This window comes from Elephantulus edwardii, unplaced genomic scaffold (genome assembly GCF_000299155.1).
Source record: "Elephantulus edwardii isolate Elephantulus edwardi_28Jun2011 unplaced genomic scaffold, EleEdw1.0 scaffold00020, whole genome shotgun sequence".
In the NCBI taxonomy this organism is placed as follows: domain Eukaryota; kingdom Metazoa; phylum Chordata; class Mammalia; order Macroscelidea; family Macroscelididae; genus Elephantulus; species Elephantulus edwardii.
Window position 1 is genome coordinate 969,549 of NW_006399770.1, and position 20,345 is coordinate 989,893.

The 20,345-nt window shown below is 39.4% G+C and overlaps 1 protein-coding gene across 1 annotated transcript; it reads left to right on the forward strand.

Moving 5' to 3' along the window:
* The first annotated feature begins 3,525 nt into the window (after nucleotides 1-3,525).
* Nucleotides 3,526-17,468, forward strand: DNTTIP2 (deoxynucleotidyltransferase, terminal, interacting protein 2). The gene is made up of 7 exons (XM_006882407.1): nucleotides 3,526-3,597; nucleotides 4,802-6,168; nucleotides 9,055-9,196; nucleotides 13,073-13,168; nucleotides 14,251-14,415; nucleotides 16,358-16,467; nucleotides 17,375-17,468. The coding sequence occupies exons 1-7, from the start codon at nucleotides 3,526-3,528 to the stop codon at nucleotides 17,466-17,468; spliced, it is 2,046 nt and encodes a 681-aa protein (XP_006882469.1).
* Nucleotides 17,469-20,345: the final 2,877 nt, after the last annotated feature.

Genomic DNA, 20,345 nt, shown 5'->3' on the forward strand with positions numbered 1-20,345 from the left:
GGACATCATGTTTGGGAGGGTGGAGGGACAACGCAGGAGGGGAAGGCCCTCTATGAGGTGGATTGATTCAGTGACTGGGGTAATTGGGATGAGAGTGTCAGAGACAGTGTGATTGGCACAGGACAGAGCAGAGTTTAGGGCTGTTGTACATAGGGTCGCTATGAGTCGCAAGTGACTTGATGGCACATAACAACAACAATTATTTTCAAAAGTAGACTGTCAAGTCTTTCTTCCTAATCTATAAGCTTCACTCAAGTGTATCTACCAAGGGGGAATCCTGTAAGTATTTGAAATATTGGTGGTATAGTTCCACCTTCGTAAGCTACCACAGTTTGACAAACTGATAGATGGGGTGGGGGTGATGGCCATGTGCTGTCACCCAAAAAATATGTAAGAAGGAATAAAATTTTTTTTGTTAATTAAAAATGTAGGAGATCTGGGAAGTACTTATCTTTTCTCACCTGCAGCTTGAAATTAAGAAAGTCTGTTTACTTAGATGTTCAGTCTTTTTACTCATGTGTGTCCTTTGCAATGCCTTCCTTCATTCTTACTCCCAATCTGTAATCATCTTCTCACCTTTAGACTGCATAGTTTCCTAATGTCTCCCAGTACTAATTTTCCAAACATTGAAACTGTATACTAAGCAAATCATTCAAGATTATGGATTTTATGAAGAAGAATGTGGAGTCAGGATCTGAGGAAGACTCATCAACAACTTGGGTTATGCGGTTGACCCTGCATGCTAAAAGTGAAGAGGACTTGATTGTTGCAGAAGATCAAAGACAACAGCCTTTAATATGGGTTACATCTCAACATCAAGAAAACAAAAATACTACTGGGTCAATAGGCAACATTGTTATAGATGGAGAAAAGATTGAAGTTGTCAACAATTTCATAGTGTTTGAATCCACAATCAACACCTTTGGTACCAGTAGTAGTCAAGAAATCAAGAAATATGCTGCATTTGGAAAATCTGCTGTTGGGGACTTTTCCAAGGTGCTAAGGACTAACAATATAACTTTAAAGACTAAGGTACACTTGAGTCAAGCCATGATCTTTCCAATTACTTGCTATACATCTGAAATTTGGCTGGTAGATAAGGATGACAGGGTGAAGAATCGGTGCTTTTAAGTTGTTGGAGAAGAGTTATAATACTCATTTTCAACTTGATGAATCTAACAACATATGATCAAGGCTGCTCTGAAGGAATTGGCAAAAAAACAAGTCCCCAGGAATTGATGGAATACCAACTAACATATTTCAACAAACAGATGCTGACCTGGATTTGCTAAACAAGTTGTGCCAAGAAATCTGGAGGACAACCATCTGTCCAGCTAACTGGATCACCCATTCGAAAAAAGGTGATCTAACAGAATGTGGAAATTATCAAATAATATTGCACACAAGCAAAATCCTGCTGAGCACTATCCAAAAATGACTGCAACAGTATATTAACAAGAGAACTACCAGGAATGCAAGCTGAATTTAGAGTAGCCCTTGGCACTAGGGACATCATTACCCATTTCAGATGGATTTTGGCTGAAAGCAGAGTACCAGAAGAATGTCTATTTGTGTTTTATTGACTATGCGAAGATATCTTACTGTGTGGATCACAATAAATTGTGCCTAACCTTGAGAAAACTAGGTATCTCAGTATTGTGCTCATGCAAAACCTATACTTAGCTAAGCAGTCATCAGAGCAACAAAATGCTGCATGGTTCAAAGTCAATAAAGGAATGCCTCAGTGATGTATCCTTTCTCCATACCTTTTCAATCCATATGCAGAACACATCTTTAGGGAGGCTGTACTTTATGAGGAGAAATTTATTGGAGGAACAATGCAGATGACATTACCTTGCTACCCAAAGCTGAGAAGGACTAGAAGAGTTTCCTCTAGAAATTCAAAGACTGCCATTTCCAATATGGATTGCAGCTCAATATCAAGAAAATAAAGATTCTCATCACTGGGTCAATTGGCAGCACCATGATAGATGGAGAAAATATTGAGAGTATTAACAATTGTAGCTTGCTTGGGTCAACACTCTTGGCACCAGCAGTAAGGAAACAAAAAGCTGAGTTGCATTGGGAAAATCTGCTGTCAAGGACCTCTCCATAGTGCTAAAGAGCAACAATGTCAGTCTTTGGTTTTTATATTTACTTGCTTTGCATCAGAGAGCTTGTCAATGGTTAAGGATGATGAAGAATTTATACCTTTAAGTTGTGGTGCTGGAAATAATTATTGGACATGTCATGGACTGCCAAGAGAAAAAACAGATCTGTCCCGCAGAGAGTGAAACCAAGTTGCTCTTTGGAGGCAAAAATTTTAAAACTCCATCTCATATAATTTGGTGCATGTTGCCAGGAGGGACTAGTCCTTGGATAAGGACATCATGCTTGGAAGAGTGGAGGGACAGCGCAAAAAAGGAAGACCCTGCATAAGATAGATTGACTCAGTGACTGAGGTAATGGGGGTAGGTGTGTCAAAGAATATTAAATTGGCTCAAGTTAGAGCAGAGTTCTAAGAGATTCATCCTTTGCCATTCTCACAACTTCCAACATACTTGAGCCCATTGCTGTAGTCACTGTTATCAATTGATCTGATTGGTGGTCTACCTCTCCTTCACAGTTCCCTCACCTTTCCAAGCATGATGCCCACCAAAGAATAGCCTTTCTTGGCAATTTGGCCAAAGAATGTGAAATGAAGCTTCGCCATGCCTGCCTCCATGAAGCACTCTGGCTACATAGTCTCCAAGATATGTTTGTTCTTTTAGCAGTCCACGGCATATTCTGTACTCTTCTCTAGGATTATAGTTCTAAGGCATAAATTTTCCTTCTGTTACCATTAATCATTAATTGTTCAGCTCTCAGATACATATCAAGTGATTAAAAAGACCATGGTTTGAGTCAGGTGCACCTTAGTCCTCACACTAACATCATTGCTCCTCAGTAATTTGGACAGGTCCTTGACTACAGATTTCCCCCGTGCACACATCTCCTTATCTCCTGCCTGCCAGTACCAAGGGTGTTGGTTGTGGACTTAAGTAAAAGGAAATCGTTGACAGTTTCAATCTTTTCTCCATCTATCAGGATGTCGCCTATGGGTCAGAAGTGAGAACTTTTGTTTTGTTAACGTTGCAATTCAATCCATATTGAAGGCAAACCCATGGACGCATGAAAATCTTCAGAATTACTAAACAAATACGAAAACTGATGCAGAACAAAATAAAAGACAATGTGCCATTTTCCAGTTCATCCCTGTGGAATTTAGGACTCCCGTAGGCCTGTTTTGGCAAAAGGCGTTTTAATTTTCTATAAAGCCGGAATCTCTAACCTTTCGGATTCTATCTCAAACCACCCCTACTCATACTCCGCAGAGAAAACACGGCTCCCAGGCTACGAACTCTCGCGAGACCCGGATTAGGGTTGGGGAGTCGGGATTAAAGCGTCGCGTTTCTCTGACGTATTTCTGTAGCGCCGGAAACGTGGTTAACCCAGGTGGCTGCTGGAAAGCCGGCAGCCAAGATGATGGTTCGCACTAGGTCGGCGAGGCCTCTGGCCGCAATGCAGGCCACGTCAGATGAAAGATTTCCGCAGAAGGTAAGAGATCGCAATTGTTTTTTGCCGCTTCGTCGAGCCGATTAGGGGAATATGATTGCGCCTTCTAGGAAGGTGAGGTCATCTGGTGAGGAAGCCCGAGCTTGCCTCGCGCGGCAGTGTATCAAATGCTGTACAGAGCTGCAGTGTCTCGTTTCATCCTCACTACATTCTGCAAGCAATACTTCCCATGAAACAGTTTAAGTCAGTAACTTTGGGTCATTCCGCTCCGGATGCGGAGGCATATTCCAGGGTCTCTTAACCTCACTATTAACACCATATCAGAAGATTCATTTCAGCCACCATGTGCGAGTGTATTATGGGAGATTGGAGAGAAGGCCTCTGTTTTCACATGAAAATGCTAGTTTTAACCTTTTCCCCGCCATCCAAGTACTAACCAGGCCAGACCCTGCTTAGTTTCCGAGATCAGAGGCGAGTTCAGGGTGGTGTATGGCCGTGGACTGTGGCTCCCCACCCGCCTTCTTCTTTTAATGGCTTGGGTAAAACACAGTGACGCTGTCTGTGAGTTAAGTGATGTTAGTCTCCTGCTGTCTCGATTCTGTGTGTAGGTAGTGTAGGGGAACGTAGCATCACCAGATTTGCTCCCTTTAGGAAGGCAGGGGCAGCGACATCTATCATCCGTGTGTTCCTAGAAGCATTAGTCCACTTGTTCTCTTATCTATGGCTTAGGACATAAACCCATCTAGCATATTTACTTTGAGTGGAGAAAGTCCTTTTTTGCGTTATTTGATTTACCTCAGAAGGTGACAAAGTGGGTGAAAAGTTAGTTGTGCTGCCAATCCAGGAGTGGGTGGTTGGTATCCCATCAACTGCTCCGCAGGAGAAAGGCAATCTCTGGCCCTGCGGTTTACAGCCTTTGAAAACTAGCTGAAGGGTTAGCTATGAGTCGATTCTGAGTGAAAACACATAGCAATGTAAAGTCAAGACCAGTAGTAGGTCTAGAAGAGTGAGAGGGAATCCTGAAAAGGAAGCGTCTTTATTTTTAGTATTTTTTTAAAATCGGAAACCTTTTTTTGCGTTTATCTTTACTTCTTGAAAACAAAGTATTGAAATATTTATCTGAATCACAGATTTCTTAGTGACCTCTTAAGATATCACTTCTTAAGAGAACTTCACTCACTTTGTTCTAGTCCCAGGCCTACCTAAATTAGATTTTTTTTTTTTTTTTTTTTGCTTTTGCTTGCAGAATTCTGCTAGTGGGAGTAAAGAACATCCAGAAGATGTAAAGGAATTGGATGAACAAAGTACTGCTGAATCACATAGTACTCAAGAGCATAGTGCAGTCCTGAGAACCCCTAAAAACAGAAAAAACAAAAGCAGAAGTGAGGGCTTATTGTCAGAGACGATTGAACCATCTGCTGATGGAGAAACTTCTGAGGCCGAATCAAACTATTCGTCTGTTTCTGAGCCCCAGGATCCCATTATAAGAATAACAAGGCGAAGACGGATCTTAGTTCCATGCACCCCAGTGTCCAGGAAAAGGCCAAAAATAGCGTCAGTAAGTGAGTCTTATACTGACGAAGTTGTCTCAGAAGCAGAATCTCATGCTTCAGGTTTTTCTCCCTTTGTGCCTTCCACTGTAACAGCAACAAGAACCAGAAGAAGGGAAGCTAAATACCTCACAGATACAAGCCAAGAATCACATGCAGAAGAAACTTCTGATGCCGAGTCATCATGCTCAGACATTTCTACACTTTCAGGAATTGCAGTTGGGAGAACAACTAGGAGTATGTACAGGAAATTACAGGGACAAATGGAGGAGAAAGATTTTAAGATTGTATCAAGAAATAAAAAGAAGAGTTGTAACGATTTAAATAAAGAACCAAAGGGGAGAGTAAGTAAGGGAAAGGGAATTAATGATAAAAGTCCTCCATTGAAAAGTCTCTCTGAGTTTCAGGACTCTAGCCCACAGCAAGTAGTTTCTCAAAAGCATTCAACTCCAGATAAACCCACATCAGAATGCTCAAATCCCAGCTATGAGAATGTATTGAAATCATTATCTCAAACATTTGCAGTTGTGGAAGTGGACAGATTGAGTGAAGAGAAAGAGAGCAGCATAAAACCAAGTGACTTGACAGAGTCTGATGAAGAAGAGTGCACAGTTTTATGTGTCAATGAAGAAACTGACCATAAAAATAATGTAAGTTTTGAATGTGATCCCAAACTATGCGAATCTGAGCACAACACTTCTCAGATTAAAAGTGATTCTGTCTTATTAGCTCTCAGCAGTGATGAAAGCCAGGAGTCTGAAAACAGTGAGAATGAAGAAGACACAATATGTTTTGTTGGAAACAGTGATCAAAGAGAGTCACTGAATGGAGACTCAGGAAGTAAGTCTCCTGACACTGCATTGTTTGTAATTGACAAAACTCCTGGATTGACTGCTGATAAAATTTTTTACTTGGAAGAGGAAGACAAAGTTAGTGAGGCTGCTGCTGAGAAAGAGAGAGAAGAGGGAGAGGATGAAAAAAGTGAACTCTCAGATCATGAAGGAGATGCAGACAGTGAGCTCAGTGATGAAGATGACTTACTAAATAACACAAAGTCTAAACTGTAAGTCTTACCTGTATTTTAAAAAATAAAATTTTGATGCATATTTTAGGAATTGTACAGTCATCCCAAAGGCATATGGTTCAAATCTGCCAGCTGCTCCATGGGAGAAATATGGGCAGTCAACTCCCTTGTGATTCACTGCCTCTGAAAACCTACTGGAGGTTCAACTATGAGTTGGTCCCAACTTGACTATACACAATAACAACAATCTATTATATTAGAAATGGAGATTGAGAAATTTATTCCCTTAGGTTCTTAACAGACAAGCTATTCTACCAGTTGTTTTTAGGTGCCATCAAGTTGAGTACAACTCACAGTGACCCTATGAACAACATATCTGAACTCTTCTTACATCTTGTACCTTCCTCTTCATCTTTGACGTACTTGAGCCCATTGCTGCAGTTTGTGTCATTCCATCTTGTTGAGGTTTTCTCCTTTTTTTTGCTAATCCGCTACCTTTGCAAGTATGATGTACCTTTCCAAATTCTACCCAGTGTGTGTATATTTTCCCCAATAATGCCTCAAAGTACTGGTTCTGGTTCTAGAATAGAAACTATCTGATAACAAAATTGTCTTTATTATTGTCAAGAACAATTTGAAAAAGAAGCCAAAAAACTGGTTGTCATGTTAAATCTGACTTCCGCCCCTCCCTCCCTGTGTGTCAGTATTATTGCGTTGTAGAGTTTTCATTGACTCATCTCCTAGAAGTCAATCTCCAAGACATTATTTTGAGGCCCCCTTGATAGATTACAACTGCCAACCTTTCTGGGTGGTATTTAAACACCTAACCATAGCATCACTGGTAAAATCGACATAAAAATATTTTTTATGTGTGTGTTGATTGTAGAAAAACTGAGAAATACAACAAAGCATGATGGAATGAATCTCTTTATAATTACAGAATGTGTTCATGTGTTCAAAAGTGCAGATGTTCAAATCCACCAGATGCTCTGCTGGAGAAGGAGGGACAGTCTCCTGTACCAGTCAGATCTGATTTGATGGTACACACACACACCAAATTTTTTTTTTAAAGTGCTAATGGTTGAGGGTATCTCTTTTAAATTTGTTTTTCCTAGTACTGGATCCTGGTAGTAGTGTATCCACTGTAAATAGGCATCCTTGAAACAAGTGATACATTATTGTTGTTGCTGTTAAATACTACCTATTTAGCTCCAAAGCTCATAGCTACCTTATGTTCCAAGGAAGTAGCCTCTGCCAGCAATGTGAGATGAAGTCTCATCATTCTTGCCTTCAAGGAGCACACTGGCTGCACTTTTCCAAGACACATTCTCTTTTTGCAACCCATGGGATAATCAGTACTCTTCCTAACACTGCAAATTAAAGGCTGCATCGATTCCTTGAACAGGGGCATCATGCTTGGAGAATGGAGGGTCAGTGAAGGACCTTCCACCTCAGTGAGATGGATTGATGCAGGGACTGCAGTGGTGGGCTCAAGTATGTCAGAGTTGATGAAGATGATACAGGATAGAACAGGGTTTAGATCTGTTGTTCATAGGCTGCTTTGAGTTGTATGCCACTCGATGGCACCTAACAACAAACTCCTGTTCAACAGAAGAAAATTGCCTGATCCTGCTCCATCTTCACAGTCTCCACTGCACTTGATCTCATAGTTGCTGTCACTGGCGGTCCATCTCATGAGAGTCTTCTCTTCCTTGATCCTCTGTAAAGCAGTGAAATCAATTTCTAAGGCTATGCTTCAGTGTATTTACTTTATAACCAAGTTAATTCTAATATTCAGTTTTGAGAATCACTGCCAAGATACTTGTGTAGAATGATTTAATGTCTAATAGGACCTGATTATCTACACTTGAAGCTATGCTGTGGATAATGAAAAATGAGGTGGAAATGAGACTATACGAAGAGTGAAATTTTTTATATTTCTTTTACTCATTGCCATTGAGTCAGAACCAGGTCATAGCTGACCTTTGCGTGGGTTATCAGAAGCTAAATCCCATGGGAGGAGATTGCTCATTTTTGTCCTGAGGGGGAGCTGGTGAATTTGAACTGCCAGCCTTTCAGCTGGTAATGCTACTTCTTAACCACTAGGCTACTCAAGCTCTTTTTTTAATACCAAGGAAGGTATTAAAAAGAATCCTTCAATAATATAAAGTTATTATATTATGTAAAGTTCTCATGTAAGATCAGTAGACAACTGCAGAAGATTCTGGTTTGATTGATCTAGGGTATGACATTTATGTTTTCATAATGCTCCAACTTGGCACTATCCGATGCCCTTGTTACTTAGAAGAACACCCTGAGTTTGAGTATCTTGAAAGCTATGAACAGAAAGATTTGTCTGGGTAAATTTAGAGTTGGGGATCTGTACTTTTCTAAAGTTACTACCTACACCTGAACTTGAGTCAAATCTATTAGCATACTATATGGCGTACTATATATTGTACCTCTTTAAGAAAATCTCAGGACTAAAGTTGAATTGCTTCTGAGAAGCATTTTTGTTTACTGTTTATTTCAGATGAATAGTTTCTTCTAAACAACTTTACTAAAATATTTAAAATGTATTTTATACAAAAGAAGCTATATGCTTCTCAGTAATTAATCCATTTTAAAGGGAGCCTGTTGGCCCTGGGGTATTAGAGTTATGCTGCCAGCCCTAACATAGGTGGTTTGAATCCACCAAACATCTGTTCCTTGGGAGAAAGATGGGCAGTCCCCTCACAGGTGAATTACTGCCTCTGAAAAACCGCTAGAGGGTCTACTATGAGCTGATTCCAGTTCAGTGGCGCATAACAACAATAATCCGTCTGAAAAATTAGATGATTCCCCCCCCCCCTTTAACTGATTGGCAGTTAAAGGAAAGGAAAAAGATTTAATTACTTGATCTTTAAATGACAATTTCTCTTTCAGTCTGAAGTTGACAAGCAGCAGCATTGACCCTGGTCTGAGTGTTAAGGAGCTGGGAGGTTTATATATTAATTTCAATGCAGGCAAACTACAGTCTAATAAGAGACCCTTAACACAACAGATAAAGGAGAAAACAAAAAATGAGGTAAGTTACATGAAATGCACTGTTAATCTTCTCATAGGACTAGCCAGTCATGTCTCGAAATGATTTGTCTTTAATAAAATACTAATTTACAGTAAGTGAAACCACACATTAGCCTAATATGCCTACCAATATTTATATATGTATATCTATAAAAGATGGCATTTGAAAAAGAGTTCGGTGGGATCACTATTTCTTTTTCTCCTTTTTTTTCTTTTTTTAACTGTTCCTCTTACTGTAAACCAGTATGGCCCCAGGAGAGTTGTGACCTATAGTTTCAGTGGAACTCTTGTCTGGTAACCTCATAGCCACATTCTTTACACTGCTTTCTTAGATCTTTATTTTCTAGCCTTGATGCTTCTTCACTTTAGTCTTTAAACTCAGGTGCCTATTACCTGTTCAAGGAATCCCTAGGTGGCATAAATGGGTAAGCAGTTGGCTATTAATGAAAAGTGGTTTGAATCCATCCCGAATTGTCTTGGAGCAAAGGCCTGGCAGTCTACTTCTGAAAGGTCACAGTATTGGAAACATTATGGAGTACAGTCTTTGAAATATGTAGGCAGCTATGTGTCAGAATCTAAATAACAACCAATTTGGTCTGGTTTTATTATATCTTCATTTAAATATGCTCAGGCACTTGACCTCATTAATTGACATTTTCTGTCTGAGCTGACTCCTTATAGTTCTCTGTCCTGGTTAGTAGCACCAACAATCTCATCTGTCTTGTGTCAACCTGGAAGACTGCGTCACATCTACTGTTTTATTCTTCCCACCCCGCTTCTTCTTCAGTAAGTGCTTTAGGTCTTCACTTTTTGCCAAAAGGCTATGCCATCTGTGTAACGGAAGTTGTTGTTGTTATGTGCCATCACGTTGTTTGCTACTCTTAGCGATGCTATGTACAACAGCTCTGAACTCTGCTCTATCCTATGCCAATCTTATTGTCTCTGACACACCTACCCCCATTACCCCAGTCACTGAATCAATCCATCACATCCAAGGTCTTCCTCTCTTGCACTGTCCCTCCACCCTCCCAAACATGATGTCCATCTCCAAGGACTTGTCCCTTGCAGCATGCCCAAAGTATGTCAGACAAAGCTTCAGAATCCTTGCCTCCAAGGAGCAGCCTGGTTTAACCCTCTCTAGGATGAACCTGTTTGTTCTGCTAGCAGTCCATGGTATATTCAATACTCTTCTCCAGCACCACAGCTCAGAGGCATCAATTCTTCTCTCATCCCTAGTCATTGTCTAGCTTTCTGATGCATAGCAAGTAATTGAAAAGACCATGGCCTGGATTAGGCACACTTTAGACTCTAGACATTGTTGCTCTGGAGAGGTCTCTTAAAGCATACTTTCCCAGTGCAGTTTCTATTTTGATTTCCTGGCTGTTGGTACCAAGAATGTTGATTGTGGAGCCAAGTAAACTAAAGCTGTTAACAATCTCAGTGTCTTCACTGTCTGTTGTGATGTTGCTAATCTGCCCAGTGGTGAGAATCTTTGTGGTCTTGATATTGAGCTTCAATCCATATTGAAGGCTGCAGTCCTTGACCTTCTGCAGCAAGTGCTTCAGGTCCTTCTCAATTGCTGAGTCTTTTTCTCTAGTCCAAATTCCACATTCTTCTTCAGATAGTCTTTTGTTGTGTGCCATAGAGCCAGAACTGACTCATAACTAACCCTCCAGTGGATTTTCAGATTATAGGTGGTGTTGCAATAGCCTCCTTGTTAATCTTGGTTCCACTTTGTTCTTCAAGCTGTTCCCCATATTCACACGTGATTTCTTTTTCTAAAATATATCTGATCATGTGTTCTACTTCATTTCTTCAGTTGCTCTTTAGAGCCTTTGAGATGTCTGTGTTTTGAGCTCTGGAGGTGTAGTCATTAGGGCATTACACTGCGAAACCAAAGGCCATGTGTTTTCCTGTGCAATTTACAGTCTTGGAAACCCATTAGAGAGTCACCTGTAAGTCAGTTCTGACTCTGCACCAGTGAGAGAGAGAGAGCGTAACTTGAGTTGCTCTTCGGAGTCCTCAAGGTGCCTCTCTGTACGTCCTGCCCTTACTATGTTCATGTCATTGCACAGTAGCTGCTATAGTTCCTGAACATATCCTGTTCTTCCCAGGCTTCTGTAAAAATCGCAAATCAACACACCTTCACTAAATCCTTCCCATTAACCACTTCTGTGCGTCTAATACTCTGTGTGTATTTGATTTCTTATTAATCATGACATAATTGTTCACATCTTTTATCGATCTTTTTTTTTATTGATCAGTTTTTACAACAGGGTTTCTTCATGTCAACACTGTTGAACTTTGGAGCTGGATACTTCTCCTTGAAAGGGTACTGGTACCTGTACATTGTAGCTTGTTTAGCAGCATCTCCTACCTTTAAACCATCAGATACCAGTAGCACTTCCTCCCTGCGCCTCAGCAAAAATGTTTTCAGGAAGTGCTAGGAAAGCTTAGAGTGCTAGACTCTACAGAAAAGAAACTTACAGGCCAGGGCATGAATTTCTGAAACTTATCATTTCAAGAGCCATTTGCCAAATCAGTCTTTAAACTCTATTCCTGTCAGCTGTTTTTAGAGCTAAGGTGTAGTCTTATTACTTCACTGGAGAAATGACTAAAGACTCGGTCTCATTTTAATCACCCAAAGAGTATTATGAAAATATTTAAGCATCCTAGGAAGTAAAACTAAAGTATCATTTAGGAAAAAATGTACAATTTGAATTACACAGAATTTAGATAACCCTTGATTTTTAAAAATGTTATAAGTAAAAACCGGGTAAGAAGTATAGGTAAGTATCACTAAGATTGAAAATAAATTTCTACAAATCAGTAAGAATACACCCAATTTAAACATTAAAAAGAACCAGCACAGTATAGATATTTCATGGAAAAGGTAATATTTGAAATGTTGATCAGCAGCAAATCAGTCATCAGTCACCAGTGACAAGAGGAAAAGGACATTAGTGTACTATTGGTTGAAATTTAAGCTATCCTCCTGTACTTTAAAGGGAGCTCTGGTTGGCTTATTGGTAAGGAATTACACTGATAACTCAAAGGTACATGGTTCAAATCCACCAGAAAGGTGGGCAATCATCTCCATGGACAAATACGTTTTGGAGAAAGTGTAACCAGGCTATTCCTTAGAGGCAAGGTTGGTGAAGCTTCATGTCATGAACTTTGGGCACATTATTAAGGGGGCCAGTTCTTGAGGAAGGACATCATGTCTAGGAAAGAAGAGGGTCAATGTAAGAGGAAGTTCCTCAACAAGATACACCAACACAGAGATTGTAATGATTGTGCTTAAGGGTATCAAAGATAGATCATGAGGATGGCACAAGATAAGGCTGCCCTATGAACATCTGTTGTTCATAGGGCAGCTATGAGTCATAATTGACTGAACAGTACATAACAACGATTAATAAAAACAGTAATTTACTTGAATTGGGGGGTTTGTGCTATACGAATAAAATCTTAAACTATTCTATAGCTATTTTCAATTCTCTTGGGTTTTTCTTGGGTGTGTGTGTGTGTGTGTGTGTGTGTGTTTTAGGGATTTCATGGGCTGTTAGGACATTTTATTAACTTTATTTCCCTGTTTGGTGCACATGCCATTTGCAAATAGTAATACAAATGGACACAAAGTAAATCCAGTTGTACCAATGCAGACAAGACAAAGTGATTTGAGATGGGCATATTCTTGAGTGTAGATTCTCTAAAATAATACTTCATTTGCCTCCTGAAACTTTTAAAATGTGATTATAATTTTTAAATTTAAGGATAAGACAATTTGCAGTAATGTTTGCTACATAAAGCAAGTTAGGATATCTGGAATATAACATTCTGACGTTATTTTAAAACCAGTTGATTATTTTAATAGCTTCTGAAGAAAACCATCATTACACCTGATTTTGAAAAAAACTACAGTGTCCCACCATATAGAGAATCAAAGTTTCAGCTTCGGAAAAAAAGAAGGGTAAGTACAGTGACTTTGATGCTGTAGAATTGCTTAAATGTGTTTAACTATACTTTCAGTTATATGTGTGTGTATACTGAAAAATATCACAGTTACTAAGGAGCAAACATAGTTTCATAAACATTTTCTATTTTCACATCTTTGCATCCAAAATGACACAAGTCAGAATCAGCCTTGAAGCAGTGAAAGCCAGTAGGCAGCATATAGGCACACCATCCACAATTCTTGACTGAACGGTACCTATTCATTGTATGTAGAGAACTTGGTAATATAGTTACCTAAAATTTTTGTTTCATTTGTCCCAGAAAAGGATGGAACCCATATTCTTAGTAACATATAAAAATCATTGTACCAGCTAATACTGAGCACGTGTATATGACCTGAGTTCTGGTAGCATACTACTTAAGGACTTGCATTGTTCAAACCCACTGTCTGCTCCTTGAGAGAAAGATGGACAGTCTCTTGTGCAATTTACAGCCTCTAAAACCCACTGGAGGGTCAACTATGAGTCAGTTCCTACTCAGTGACAATGAGAGAGTATACTACCTCCCACATAGCAAATACTCATTTATGAACCAAAAGAGAAATAACTTTTTTTATGAGCTCCTAAAAGAGTAGCAAGCTCTGTTTTACTTTAGAAATAATACAGATTTTTGCACTTTTGTAATGAGTGGCTCTTTTGAGACACCTAGGTAACTGAATAAAAGTATTCATGCTAACATGTAAACACAGTGGTGAAAATGGTTTATCCATTGTCTATTAGATCGGCTCTTTTAGACGTTGAAACAGTGGTGTTTTTCTTCTAACAGTTTCTTGCTTAGATAAAAAAATAAATGTTAAGAAACCTTCTTATAGGAATCTGATAATGCTACACCTGATTTACTGGAAAAGCCACTTTTCTTTTTGTAAATGGATTTAATTCTTGTGAATAACAAATCTGGAAATAAATAATTTCTGTAAAGTATTATCTTACTTGTTTTTAATTCACAAAATTGTCTAGATGCATAAGTTTTGGGGAAGTTAGGTCTAATTTTATATTCTTAGTAGATTCTGAATGTTGGTTTTTGAACTCTGAATTTCAGGAAGAACGACAGAAAACAGCAGGCAGTGGCTGGTTTGGTATGAAAGCGCCAGAACTGACTGATGAACTGAAAAATGATCTGAAAGCGCTGAAGATGAGAGCTAGCATGGACCCCAAACGGTTTTATAAGAAAAATGATAGAGATGGTTTCCCCAAGTACTTCCAGGTATGAAGCAAAGGAATGAATGCTGTCTTCCACCTTGGAAAGCATTATATTGATCTTTTTGTTACTCAGCTAGATAAGTGTATTTATAGTGTATACAGTGTGTGGATATTTTGTGCTTAGGCCAAAAGATAATTGCTAGTGAAATCAGTTCAGACAGCCAACAAGTTATTATAATGAGTTTCCACATAGAAGGACCATATTCTCAATGGTAATTGGGGTGGTCTCTAAAACTTGCTGAACCAATAATGTAATTTGTACAATAATAATAAAGCTAGTCTAGGATTGCTTGGCTCCACAGTCAACACTCTTGGCACCAGTAGCCAGGAAATTAAAAGGCACATTGCCATGGGAAAGTCTGCTGTTAGGGACCTCTCCAAAGTACTGAAGAGCAATGGTGTCTCTCTGGAGACTAAGGTATGTTTGATACAGGCCATGGTCTTCACAATCACTTGTTATGCATCAGAGAGTTGGACAATGACTAGGGAGGATGAAGGAGAATTAACGCCTTTGAGCTGTGGTGCTGGAGAAGAGTATTGAGAATACCATGGACTGCTAGGAAGACAAACAGATTCGTCCTGGAAAGGGTTAAACCGAGTGGCTCCTTGGAGGCAAGGATTCTGAGGCTCCATCTAACATACTTTGGACATGTTGTGAGGAGAGACCGGTCCTTGGAGAAGGACATCATGCTTGGGAGGGTGGAGGGACAGCGCAGGAGGGGCAGGCCCTCTATGAGGTGGATTGATTCAGTGACTGGGATAATTGGGATGGGAGAGTCAGAGACAGTGCGATTGGCACAGGACAGAGCAGAGTTTAGGGCTGTTGTACCTAGGGTTGCTATGAGTCGCAAGCGACTCGACGGCACATAACAACAACAACAACAGGAGTAATAATCCATGATCGAGAAGACAAGAAGAGTACTTTGCACCAGTCCTTTCCCCTTTTCAAAGTATTGAGCATCTCCAGGCAGATTCTGGGAACAGCTTAAAAGTTGGTTTTTAGAGTTTTGAGGTGATAACTCAGTGGATACACCCTCTAATAGCTTCCAAATTCATGTCATTCTGGTGTCTGTTGTTCTTGTCTCTTAATTGAATGTCTGTATTAGTCCTTTGCTCTTCAAATATTTGTTCACATTATACCTCTGATCAGAAATCTTCAGTGATTATTTATGATCTGCAGCATTGAGTGGATACCCCTTAATATGATCCTGTGTTCACAGTTGGCTCCAAGCCCAGGTCACTAGCCCAGCTCTTCTATAGCCTTCTGAAGCACCAACATGCTGAGAGCTATTTGGCTTCTTACAACATGGCCATACCATTCTTTGCATTCTTCCTTTGCATATGCATGGCTCTCCCTAGGCACCATATTCCTTAGTGAAATTTCACCCATCTAAATTCAAGCTAAGTAGTGAAACTTCCTGCTTCTCTTAGGTAGAGTTGGTTTCTTCTAAGCATCTGTGGTGCTTTATTTGGTATACATTATGTTGTGCCGGGGTTAATTTTTTGTTACCTATCAGTTGTTCTTTTCCCAATACTTGGCACAGCGCCTCAGAAATAGCAGGTATTTCCTAAATTTTAGGGAATTCTGATGGCCTGGGTTATTGCTCCTAGATTAGCTGTATTTATGGTAGGGAGTAGCAGCACTCTGAGGGAGGAAGAGAATTTTCTGTGCTATTCATCACTACTGTAGAAAAAGGAATCTTGGGTTTACTGCATACTCTAGTAGAACCAGTGTGTTGGCTGAGTAGGTGATTTCTTTGTCTTGTATATTTGGTTGTAGTTTGTAAATATAATGTAAAAACCCTGAAAAATGAAATTTAATAGTGATAGAAAGGTAAGTTTTTGTTTTTCATTTCATTACATACACTTTGTTAGAGCTACCCTGACATATGCCAGTGACTTGACATTCAGGTACTGAATAATTTATTTCAATCATTTGTTCCTAGATTGGAACCATTGTTGATAATCCAGCTGATTTCTACCATTCAAGAATTCCCAAGAAGGAACGGAAAAGAACTATTGTGGAAGAACTGCTGGCTGATTCTGAGTTCAGAAAGTAAGAAATTAATTTTTCTAATATATAATATGTTGCTTAAACATATGCACACTTTTAAAATTTCAGATAATTGTAATTGCTTGGTGGCATTATTTCTCAGCACTGTCTCAGTTATTGACATTTTGGATCAAATAAGTTCTTTGATAGGGGAGATTGTCCTGTGCATTGTAGTATATTTGTGTCCTTGGTCTTCATATGCAAATAGCAAACACCTCCCGTCACAAATATCTTCAGATATCTCCAAATGGCCTCTGGGAGGCAGAAGCACTCTCAGTTGAAGTTCTATAATTAGCGTAGAAAGATAAGTTTTTGTTTTCCATTTCTTTACATACACTTTGTTAGAGCTACCCTGAAATATGCTAGTGACTTGATATCCAGTTCCTGCATAATTTCAGTTATTTCAATTTCAATAATATATTTCAATCAGTCTTACTGCTTTAGAGGGAACTTTGAAAATAGGTAGTGGACAGAGTAGAGGAGAATTGGCTGGGGGAAAATTACCAATAACAACTAGGAGGTCACAGTGTCCTGGAAGTCAAGGGGAAAGAATACCATAAATAAGGCGCATTCTGCGCCAACAGCCAGAGCCAAAAAGAAGAAACAGCTAGATCTGGTAGCTCTGCTGTTTGGTGGATATATATAATAAAGGACCCTCCAAAGGATGAAAGTGTTTGGAAATCCTCTCATCATAGTGGCAATAGTTTTCCCACTGAACTTCAAGCTGCACAGGGCTGGGACTTGTCCACCACTCCCATTCCCAGTGTGGTAGCAGTGATACCGTATATGATGAAATAGACAATGAAAATATAAAAAATACCAAAACTGAAAAGCACCCAACGAGGTTTTTTCCTAGTGTCTAATGTATCATTCTTTAGAGCTCAAAGATTGTGTGTTTCTTGTTTTTCAGATTTAATCGTAGGAAATACTTGGAGATCATGTCTGAGAAAGCCGCAAATGCAGCAGGAAAGAGATTTCGAAAGAAGAAGAAATTTCGCAATTAAGATTCACCAAGGAAGCAGTATTTTATATCACCCCTTTATTTATTTACTAGGAATGTTTTGAAAATTAATACCATCACATAAAGTACACTGGCTCTGTTTACACAGAGAATTTTTGCTTGGAAAAAGTTGATTTGAGAGCCTCAAATCATATGGTCTGTGGAGTGAAAGTTGTTGAGCCTACAGAAGATCTATTAAAACTTAAAACTGAAGGGGAATAAAGAAAAGAACCATTTTCAACTTTTGATTATTAAAGAAAATTGACTTAAGAGATCAAGTATAAAGTCTGCTAATGTGTACAAAGGACTTTTTTAAAAATACAGGTATAGTATTGTGACTAATAACGTAGTTTTGTATGCGTGCATGCACAGAGGGATGATGTGGTGGACAAGAATTGCCCTGTCATCTGCTGCAAGGTTAGATCCAGAAAGTTGTGAGTGAGCTATAAAGATCTGCTTATTAAATGTGTAACTAACGTGCTAACAACTTCATCTTGGTTGGATCCACAGTTAACACCCTTGGTACCAGCAGTTAGGAAATAAGGAGATGCATTGGACTGGGAAAATCTGCAGTTAGGGACATCTCTAAATTATTGAGGAGTAATGATGTCAGTTTGAGGACTAAGGTGTATCTGATTCAGGCCATGGTCTCTCCAGTCACTTGCTATGCACCTAGAGCTGTACAGTGAATGGGGATGACAGAAGAATTGACACCTTTGAGCTGTGGTGTTGGAGAAGGGCACAGAACATCCCATGCATGGCCAAGAGAACAAATAGATATATCTTGGAGAAGGTGCATCCAGAGTGCTCTTTGGAGGCAAGAATGATGAGGCTTCACCTCACTTACTTTAAACACATTGATTGCTAGGAGGTCCTTTTCCTTGCGGAAGGACATGTTAGGAAGACTGGAGGGTTGGCAAAGGAAAGGAAAGATCCTTAACCAGGTGGATTGTAATGATGACTGCTGCAATGGTCTCTTGTGTGTCAGGAAGTATGAGAATGGTGCAGAATAGAACAGGATTCAGATTCTTTTTTTATTTGAAAAATTTTTTTAACTGAAAATTTATAGAGAACTTGGATTTCCCTTCATTCATCGTTGCACATTTTCCTCTCTGCCACCCCATCTCCCAGCTTGCTTTTTTCTTTGGGGAAAAAAATTCTTGCATTGTTATACAGTCCCGTCCCCCGTCGTCAGTGTGTGTGTGTGTGAGAGATCCACTTTACTATACACCTCTTATGCTGGATTCTTATCATGCCGGTAATACCAAATCATATATTCCTTTTATACAGTTCTCTCCCTCGTCTGTTTCAATGCTTTTATACAGTTCTCTCCCTTGTCTGTTTCGCTTTGATACAGTTCTCTCCCTTGTCTGTTTCAATGCCATGTACAATATTTATCCCCTTTTCCTGTGGTCACCCATTTTGTATATTTCATGAGTCCTTTGTTTTTCAGTGCTGCATAGTATTCCATTGTGTGAATATACCACAGCTTCTCTATCCATTCATTTGTTGATGGGCACTTGGCTTGTTTCCAACTCTTTGCTATTGTGAACAAAGCAGCAATAAACATGGGTGTGCACAGGGTTCAGATCCTTAGGGTCACTATGAGTACTCGACTCAGCTGCACCTAACAACAGCAACACAATGTTAAAAAGACTACTACATCATAATTTCACACCATCAAAAAAAAAAAAGTTGTTTAACTGAATTTTACTTGCTGTTAACTGACTTGATAAATGTCTTTTGACTGAATGTTTTCAAAGTGAAGAAATGTTTTCAGTTTCAAAAGTGAAGAATTACTCCAGCTACTCTTAACCTTCAATGAAACAGGGTTAGTACCATGACATGTAATTAAATGTCACAGGCAGAGTCAGCTAACAGTGAAAGGAGGCTCTAACGTGAGAGGGTTGTCCTAACTCCCTGAGCACTAGCTATGGAAAAGGCAAAACTACTGTTCGAAGTACAGGTGATAAAACACTTGGCAGGGGATAGATCATGTTCAGTTCCTTTGGACACATTAAAAATTATACTAAAACTTATTACTGTTGTATTACAGCTCACAATTTCATAGGTAAGGGATTCAGGCAGGGCTTGGCATGGCTCCAGGAGGCCAGTGCTTCATTTTGTGACCTTCCTGTAACAGGAAGGATGAAAGACACTTCCTTCACATGCTTGTTACCTTTCACATTGTCTTCCAAAGATAGGACAACAATTAAAATTCCATTTCAACAGTATAGCATAAAAACTGCCAGAAGGATAAAATAAGGCCCACACAATATGTGTGGCACTGACAGTTCACATGATCAAGCAGATTCAATGCCTAGATTTAGAAAGTTCTCCTAACTTCCTCTTTGCCTTCCCACCCCTCCCTAGAGAAGAGGAGTTAGCCAAGATATTTGTTGGGCTGTAGCTTTACCAGATGTCAGGTTCTTGTGTTAACAGGTCACTCTTGTTCTTCCAACTGCTATCACTTAGCAGGTCTTACTGTTCTGGGTGTGCTCTCTAGCCTAGGGCAAGAAATTTGGAAGACTGCTACCTGGCCATGTTTGCTCCCATTAAAAAAAAAAAAAATATGTGATCCTACAGAATATAGAAATTACTAACAATGATAGCACATTCAAATAAAATTTTGCTGAAAATGACTAAGAACTGGCTAGAACAGTGAGTGCATTGACAAGGAACTCCAGAAATTCAAGCTGAATTCAGAAGAGGCCACAGAACAAGGAATATATCATTGCTGATGTCAGAAGGGCCCTCGCTGAAAGCAGAGAATACCAGAAGGGTGTTTAGTTGTGTTTTATTAACTATGCAGAGACACTTGATTGTGTGGACTGTAGCCATCCAGTGCCTTAACCAGTCAGCCCCCTTGTCACACTGATTA

Excerpts from the sequence above, each read along its gene's own strand:
- DNTTIP2 (XM_006882407.1), top strand. The coding sequence starts at position 3,526 with ATGGTTCGCACTAGGTCGGCGAGGCCTCTGGCCGCAATGCAGGCCACG. Across the intron at positions 3,598-4,801 it reads ATGAAAGATTTCCGCAGAAG|AATTCTGCTAGTGGGAGTAA; the intron begins GTAAGAGATCGC and ends TTTTGCTTGCAG. Across the intron at positions 16,468-17,374 it reads GCTGATTCTGAGTTCAGAAA|ATTTAATCGTAGGAAATACT; the intron begins GTAAGAAATTAA and ends CTTGTTTTTCAG.